Raw genomic sequence first — 8,824 nt, forward strand, 5'->3', positions numbered from 1 at the left:
TAATCCAATCGATCCTTATATTTTCCGAATAATTCTCATGCAAAAGGAGAAATGCCACTAATGATACATGAAATCAGCTCTACTTTAAGTTGAACCTTGTTCTTTTGTCATAATGAATTGATGACTCATGTTCAATGACTCTTGCCATTTCTTGTTTTGATGAGCATAGCAGTTAGTGTCAAATAATTTCATGTTGATGATGCGAGGCACATAAAAATTGAGTTATTTTTGGTACTCAGAATAGTGATTATTATCTCCAATCCATGGTTTCATCCGTAGCATCACATATGCAAAGATATTCCAGAACAATCTCATGTAGTAAAATATTTAATCATGGATGGCTTGATAAAATTGAGACAAGAGATAATTATGCAGAAAACAGTGATTTTGGTTATTGAATTTAACCAAGAACACAGCCAAATTTTCCATTGACCAGATGATTAGTGAGCTGCTAACCCTCTTCAAAGCTCCCTTTATAATCCTGCTCTTCCTTCTCGTTTCTTTCTCTCTGCTTCCGGGCAAGAGGGGTTGAGAGCCGATCCTTTGCAAAAGGGTCCAGGGTTTCCCCAAGGGTAGCTCTTCCTGCCCATCAACCTCCATCCTTCTTTCATTTCTCTAGATCATCTTCTGGAACTTAATTCGAAGACCAATGGCCGCTCTCTCAATCCCGTTCTACATCTCTTACTCTTTGTCTCATCTCTCCGAGTTCTCGTAAGGCTGAAGTCGAAGAAACGCGGAAATATCTTCAATAGGTGCGTGGATTCTCCCTCTCTTTCTCCAATCGTTGAAACCCATTTGCGGGTGGACCTGGGTTCTGCCCAGGTTTGAAGTTCATATGAAAATTTCCGCTGCATTGCATCCATTTCCATGTCAATTCCCAAATTTTGTTTTGCTTGTGCGGTTCGGATCTGATAAGGGTCATTTCTCCCTCCCTAACATAGCGAAATTCTTGGATGTCTTCATTTTTCTTCACCCATTTGTCATCAAAGCTTGTTCTTCCGCGTCAATCTCTCAATAACCCAGAATTCTAGCGGAATGATGATATGGGTTTTGACAATTTTGGATGCAGAGATGAGCCGGAGGCTAAAGAGGAAGGGCTTTCAATCTAGAGACAATGCCAAGTCGATCCCCATCCATCAATCCACCCCATGCTGCTGCTCTCAAGCCCCCTCACAGCCCTCTGAAGCTTTCATCACTGATTATGAACTGCGACCAAGAAAGAGAGCATTGGCGATCTGCCATGGCTTCTCTGCTCATGCCCATTTGCCTTGTCGAGTTACTCCTCTGGATTGGACTGGCCTACCTGATGACACCATCATCCAAGTCTTCTCCAGGCTTAACTACCGAGACCGAGCTAGCCTCTCGTCGACTTGCCGAGCCTGGCGCGCCATTGGAAGCCTGCCATTCCTTTGGCAATCACTTGACCTCCGAGCCCACAAATGCGACTCAATCACAGCTTTATCTCTTGCTTCTCGCTGCTCCAGTAATCTAAGGACCCTCCATTTCCGTGGGTCTGAGGCGGCTGCCTCTGTCATGAACCTCCAAGCCCGCGGCCTCCGAGAGATCTCCGGCGATCTCTGTCGAGACATCACTGATGCCATCCTCTCTGTCATGGCTGCCCGCCATGAACTCTTGGAAAGCCTCCAAATTGGGCCTGACCCGTGTGAGAAGATCACCAGTGATGCGATCAGGGCTGTTGCGCTCTGCTGTCCGAAGCTTCGGCAGCTGCGCCTCTCGGGGGTGCATCAGATTGATGCAGACGCTGTCAATGCGCTCGGCCGGCACTGTAATTCGTTGGAAGAGGTGGCGTTTACGGACTGTGGCAACATCAATGAGGCTGCCCTCGGAAGCCTGACGTCGGTGAAGTTTCTCTCGGTTGCCGGCACGAAGAACGTGAGCTGGGCTGCGGCGTCGCTTGCTTTGAGCACTCATCTAACCCATTTGATCGGATTGGATGTCTCGAGGACTGATATTCCACTAGCAGCGACATTACGGCTGCTCACCTCTTCACAGAGCCTGAAGGTCTTATGTGCACTCAATTGCCCATTCGTCGATGAAGCCGTCTCCAGTGGATCTACGGCATTGACAAACACGAAGAACAGGCTCTTGATTTCTCTCTCCACTGACATTTTTAAGTCTGTGGGTGCATTTTTGCATGAGACCCATGCATTTTCTGGCTCTCCAGTAAGGGACACAAAGAATATTTTTATCGAGTGGGGAACTTTGATATTGAAGAACAGCAATGCGAAGCCCGTGGAGGAGATCATGAAGTGGCTAGAGTGGATCCTCTCTCATTCCCTTCTTCGAATTGCTGAGACAATGCCGCCGAGGATGGATGACTTCTGGTTAAAGCAAGGGTCTAGTCTGCTCCTGAGCTTGGTCAAAAGCCCACAGGAAGATATCCAAGAGAGAGCAGCCACTGGACTTGCCACTTTTGTAGTCATTGATGATGAGAATGCAAATGTTGATCCTGCCAGAGCAGAAGCAGTTATGAGAGATGGAGGAATTCCATTGCTGTTAGGCCTTGCAAGGTCTTTCAGAGAGGGGATTCAGTCAGAAGCTGCAAAAGTAATGGGCCTTCCCTATTTTGCTTTTCTTTATGATATTTGGTTGAATTCTTTTTTAATTTCCTTTTCACCTTGCAGGCCATTGCTAACTTGTCTGTGAATACGAAAGTGGCAAAAGCAGTTGCTGACGGAGGTGGAATCAGTATATTGTCAGATCTAGCAAGATCCATGAACAGACTGGTGGCTGAAGAGGCCGCAGGAGGGTTATGGAATCTTTCTGTGGGGGAAGAGCACAAGGTATGTGTTTGGATCCCCACTCCCTGTCAGGGTACTTTCGTAATTGTGGGGTTTATTGTAATTATCTTTAAATACTTAGAGCCCTCACCTTAGGAGGGCAGACAAAAAGTTATTGTGGAATTGGCTGGGAGATCCCCCAAAAGGGGCACAGGTGCCTATCCGGGCCTGTTGTCATTTGGCGTCCTGTTCTTTCCATGTTTCTTTTATGTTATATACTGTCCATTCAGTATTCTTTTAAAACAGTATATCATGATCTGGAACATATTCTTTCAGGGTGCTATTGCTGAAGCAGGGGGAATTAAGGCACTTGTTGATCTCATCTTCAAGTGGAAATCTGGCACTGATGGAGTCCTTGTACTGATAATTTGAATTCACCATCTAATTATCGTGAATTTTTTTATGTTTCATTGAACTAAGTCCTAGAAGTTTTTCCCTGATCCTTCGATTTGTTGGAAACAGGAGCGAGCCGCTGGTGCTCTTGCAAATCTAGCTGCTGATGACAAGTGCAGCATGGAGGTTGCCATGGCGGGTGGGGTCCATGCTTTGGTGATGCTTGCCCGTACATGTAAGGTGGAAGGAGTACAGGAACAGGTATAACCCTTTTGGAAATATTTTATTTCAAATTAATGGTCTTATGGAGATAATCCTGCTCCAAACTCTACAGACTAAACGTCTATTTAGTTTTGTGATTTTAAAGTGTGCAATTTCCAGTTCTTTAAATTGAATTCTCAGGGTGTAGGTTTCATCTAAATATCATTAGAAACTAGCAATGGAAGGCGAATAATTCTGCATAAATTAGTGTATACACTATCAGTTTATTATTTTAAGCATTTTAGTAACAAATCAGCTCCTGAAATCCTTTGTAGGCTGCTCGAGCGCTGGCAAATCTGGCTGCCCACGGTGATAGTAATAGTAACAACGCTGCTGTTGGGCAAGAAACTGGTGCCCTTGAGGCTCTTGTACAACTTACTAGTTCCCAAAATGAAGGTGTAAGGTATTTCTTCTTTCTTTAGAAATAATATTCTTGGGTTTTGTTCTCTGATAGAGCTGTCAAGTTTGATGTAAATTTTTTTATAAGCACGTTCATGAAGTTTGTTTACATGCTTCATCCTTTGTTTGTCAGTCAGCTTTCTGGATCACTTCCAATGTTTCAGCTCTCCATATAATTATTTGATTTTTTTAGCCACACCTATTAGAAGATCATGCTTAGGGTCCCCTCCTAGTTGGCCAGTCTAGTACTGGGCTTATGATTGTTTGGCTCTATACTTCTTTCAGCGGAAGTCTGATTTTGGTAACTGGATAAATTTTTTTCAAACTCCAATTTGAACAGGAGTAGTTGGGTTTTGTGCTCCTAGTCTTTGATATGTTCGCTATCTTTTGCATACATAAATAGGCAAGAAGCTGCTGGTGCTCTGTGGAACCTTTCTTTTGATGACAGAAATCGTGAAGCGATTGCTGCTGCTGGGGGTGTGGAAGCACTGGTATTTATCCTTTTATTTCTGTTATTCATGTAGGATGAGTAATAGAACAAATAAGCCTAAATGAGAATTTTACGCTTAAAGGCTTTGAAAAGCTTCATGATATTCATTTTGTTCGCTTTGGGCATTGATCGCCTATGTTATTAATCAGGTGACTCTTGCTCAATCATGTTCAAATGCGTCTCAAGGACTTCAGGAAAGGGCAGCTGGAGCATTGTGGGGATTGTCAGTCTCAGAGGCTAATAGGTATAGGCCTCAAGCCTTTGTTTTATAACGCAGATGTTTATTTGTGATTCATTTTATCTGCTTAAGCTTGAATTGGTCTATAGTTTATTTGTCATTTCTATTCATTGTCGCCAAGTGATATCTTAATTGTTGTCATTGTTTGAGTCTCCACTCGTGCATTTTTAACTCCAGCATTGCTATCGGGAGAGAAGGAGGGGTGGCGCCTCTGATTTCCTTGGCATCCTCTGATGCAGAAGTGAGTCACTTAGATCCGCTGCTCATACTTTCAATTGTAATTTTTTTGTGAATATTTCATTTTAATTAACCTTTTCTGGATGTCAATATCCTATGATATATTGTCACTCCTCTGAACCATCGTCTTTATAAAATAAAGTATGTTCCACATTGGCTTGTTTATACCCCATATTTTTCGTTGACTTAATAGATTGTCCAAACCAATTGGAGATTGATTTAAACAGTGAAGTGCGTGCATTCAAATGACACACTTAAGCTATATCACTATAATATTTACACCTACTAGGAATGTCCACAGAAAATGTATTGTTCCGTGTAGTTATTGAAATTTAATTTTTGTTTGAAGAAATGGTATTGAAATTTAATAGAGAATGTATTTCTCAATTGAGCCATCAGAGCTAAATTTTGTGGCATACACCCCGTGATACCCCTTTATTTTCTATTCCTTAGGAAGAAGTACCATCTCCCACTTGTGATTATGATAGAGACATCGATATAGGTATCTGGTATAGGTGGAAATTAACCAACGAACTCCACGCTATATCGATCCTTAAATCAACAGTGTAGCTTCTATTTAGAACGTAGTTGAAGAAGTACACCAGCGTTTGATGAACAAATGAAAAGAGAGAAGAAACAATAAGAGATCCGGTTGGATCTTTTCCCCAACTGGCCGCTGGGAATCCCCTTCCGACTGCTCCAGCTCCCGTTCCTGCAATGAGCTTGCGAAAAGAAAAAATGTCCTACTTGCCCTTTCTCTGCGGTATTATTTATAGCCTCGTTTTTTTCAATTCTCTTCTGTTGCTCCTTTTCCCTCCTTTTTGAACCTCCGTCTTCTATATGCTTGTATTTTTTTCAAAAATAAAAAAAATTCTTGAAGAAAGTAAGGTAAAGATTTATGGATAGATTGAGAAAATATGAAGACTACAATTGTGCAGTGGTCATACAGGTCTAGTTCGGGATCCTGTACAACTTCTAGGGAGGATTCCCATACCGAAATACCATCTCACCGGAGGCATCTCCCTTGCTGATCGGCCCCTCCACTACTGCTTCGTCCCTCTTCCTCCCTTGTTGCCAAATCTTCTCTATGAGAGAAGATGTGGTTACATCTTCTTTCCTACCTTCATTTGGTTGGGTTACTTGTATTTATAGACTGATGGAATTGACAAAAATACCTGGATAGGGTTTCAGGATTGTATCAGGCTCTTATCCACAGCCAACATTTCTTCATTCATAGCTATTCATCACGTGGGAGATGATCAGAGTTTATAGGAATTGATTTTTGATCAACTGCTGACAGAATCAATTGATACTGGAAAAATATACGATGATCAGAGATATAGCTTCAAAGGGCTTTTTTACCAGGTTTGATTTTCCATGCTCACAACAAAAGAAGTTGATTCATCATTCTGGATCATACATGCCATTTCTTAAGGTACCTTGTTCTGTATAAAAGAGTCACTGCTGTTAGCCAAAGTTCTTCCTACTGTTCTTGGTCTCCTCTTGAAGATTTGGCCGAAAGCTTATCTGGAAAGTTTCTAGTGGTGATAACTTCCAAATTAGTATTTGGAAGATCTTTAAAAACATCATCAATGTTCCCTGATACTGTGATTATGTAGTATTCTCTTTCTAGCACTTGCACGTGAGAACTTATCTTGATCGAAGGTTACATCAAGTTATAACTTCTGGTGTCTTATTAATTTGAGATCTTGTGAATTAAGTATGTGGAGATAATTACATCAATAAGGTGCTTGCTAGTTTTCCTCACGGGTGTGTCATATCTTTCATGAATCACAGTTCATAAATACTTTCTGAATTTTGTCCATACGGTAAGGATTTTTTTTGTCATTTTTCCTCTTGTCTTGATGAGGAAAAAAACTCTGATCTGTTTGCAGGATGTCCACGAAACTGCAGCAGGTGCGCTTTGGAATCTTGCCTTCAATCCGGGCAATGCCCGGAGAATTGTTGAAGAAGGTGGAGTTGCCGCACTTGTACATCTGTGTTCTTCATCCGGATCGAAGATGGCCCGCTTCATGGCTGCATTAGCCTTAGCGTACATGTTTGACGGAAGGTGCATAGTCTGATTCCCATTGTTGTAAAGTCCAACTACTTGATTATATTAGATGAAATACATTAATTCAGATTTGATCAGCAAACCCATTTTTTCTCAATCACCATTGGTATGCTTCATGTTCTAGAGTGGGTTGATACCTATTTCCAATCATTTTTACCATCTATTTACATCTTTCCTTTGGCAAAGCAGGACTCAAAAAACAATCGTGGTTTGTCAATTCAGTTTTGCTGAATGTTTTTCTCTGATCAGATCAGTAAAAGGCATAAAACTTGTTGTGCTTTGGCAATTCACTTTTGTGTTATTTCATCTGACATTTACCTGCTTGTCTGTTTAGAGTTTCTGAAAGTCACTTTGATATTGTTTGCAATAAGAGGATTTCAGTTGATCAATATCTTATCAGTACAAGTTAAACTTTTGAAGTGGTTTGATGCACTTGTTATAAATAATATCATCTGAGATTGGTATCATTTGCCTAGAATGGACGGATCTGCGCTTGTGGGCTCATCTTCTGAAGGAGCCGCAAAGAACATTAACTTTGATGGCGCCAAGAAAATGGCCATGAAGCATATCGAGGCCTTTGTCCTCTCATTCTCCGATCCACAGACTTTCTCCATAGCTTCGGTATCCTCCACACCTGCTTCTCTTATGCAGATTGCAGAATCTGCACGCATCCAAGAAGCTGGCAATCTCCGTTGCAGGTTGTGGTTTGAATTTTTTTCTCGTGCATAGTTTTGTTTACCATATGTGCCATAAACTTATTTCTATGTAAAAAATGTTCAAAATTATTCAGCGGTTCTGAGATTGGAAGATTCATACTCATGCTTCGGAATTCATCTTCTGTTCTTCGGGTCTGCGCAGCATTTGCTCTTCTACAGGTGTGTGCAAACCATGTCAAACCAAAAAATGGAAGAAAATTTTCTTAATTAGGTTCTTCGAACTGGGTGTGGATTTATTGATTTTATTTTCTTTTGTTCTTGCTGGAAATGGCAGTTTACTATTCCTGGAGGTAGACATGCCATGCACCATGCAGGGCTGCTTCACAAAGCAAAGGCTACCCGCGTCCTCCGTGCCGCAGCTGCTGCTGCAACGTCGCCAACGGAGGCCAAGATCTTTGCCCGTGTCGTCCTGAGAAATCTCGAGCATCACCACCTTGAGTCATCCCTTTGATCTTGGAGGAGTGCTTCCTCTTTTTCTGTCTATCTCTATTTCTCTGTGGTGCTCTTTCAATCTCCTCTTCATCTCTTCACAAGTCTCTCTCCGATGTTCTTTTTTCTTGTTCTGACATGTGTAGAAGGGTCTGTTGATTTAGGATTGATTGAAAGCATAAGAAAAGGCAGCATCTCTGATTTTGTGTGACATAATGTCACATCTGCTGCATTCTCCTGCGAAGAAGCACTACACTTAGAACTCAACAACTTGAAAACTTTGTTGGAAATGTCCCTTTTTACTTATAAAGAAAAAATGGTTGGGATGACAAACATTCATACAGTTTGTATTTTGGATACCCATTTAACAATTGAAGTTCATTGAAGTGACTAATTCCTGAAAATGGGGTGATAGGGACAAAGAAATTTTTGGAGTTACCTTTTGATAAACAACAGCGAATCGAAGTTCAATGACAATCTTGAACTGCAAATCCTCTAGGGTGTCCCTAATAGAAGAAACCAAATGACAGCGAATGGTATCAATGTCATTTGGAGAGAAGAAGAAGACAATAAAAGATCGATGGAGAAGGATCTCCCTCCAGGTTGATCTTCTCTCCGCCGGCTGCGGAGGTCTGCTGATCTGGCCTCTGGTCATTACAACCATCCTGATCTTGGAAATAACTTCCCTGTCTGCTTTCCTGCTCAGCTTGCTCCTTTAAAGTGCCTCTCAAGTGCAGGGCCCACACGTGTCTGTAACTAACTTTCACTGTCTTTGGGTTCTCTCTGATACTTTCGTGTGAAGAACATAGCAATACTCTCCTCTCCGAGACAAGCTTATTCTCGAGC

General features: G+C 41.7%; 1 protein-coding gene across 1 annotated transcript; it reads left to right on the forward strand.

Annotated features, from left to right (window-relative positions):
• The first annotated feature begins 490 nt into the window (after nucleotides 1–490).
• Nucleotides 491–8,225, forward strand: LOC144711900 (protein ARABIDILLO 1-like). The gene is made up of 13 exons (XM_078586038.1): nucleotides 491–752; nucleotides 1,070–2,568; nucleotides 2,646–2,804; nucleotides 3,078–3,158; nucleotides 3,264–3,395; nucleotides 3,671–3,798; nucleotides 4,198–4,285; nucleotides 4,434–4,528; nucleotides 4,700–4,763; nucleotides 6,655–6,830; nucleotides 7,310–7,531; nucleotides 7,624–7,708; nucleotides 7,824–8,225. The coding sequence occupies exons 2-13, from the start codon at nucleotides 1,072–1,074 to the stop codon at nucleotides 7,998–8,000; spliced, it is 2,904 nt and encodes a 967-aa protein (XP_078442164.1). The 5' UTR covers nucleotides 491–752; nucleotides 1,070–1,071; the 3' UTR covers nucleotides 8,001–8,225.
• Nucleotides 8,226–8,824: the final 599 nt, after the last annotated feature.

Source organism: Wolffia australiana, chromosome 14 (genome assembly GCF_029677425.1).
Source record: "Wolffia australiana isolate 7733 chromosome 14, ASM2967742v1".
In the NCBI taxonomy this organism is placed as follows: Eukaryota; Viridiplantae; Streptophyta; class Magnoliopsida; order Alismatales; family Araceae; genus Wolffia; species Wolffia australiana.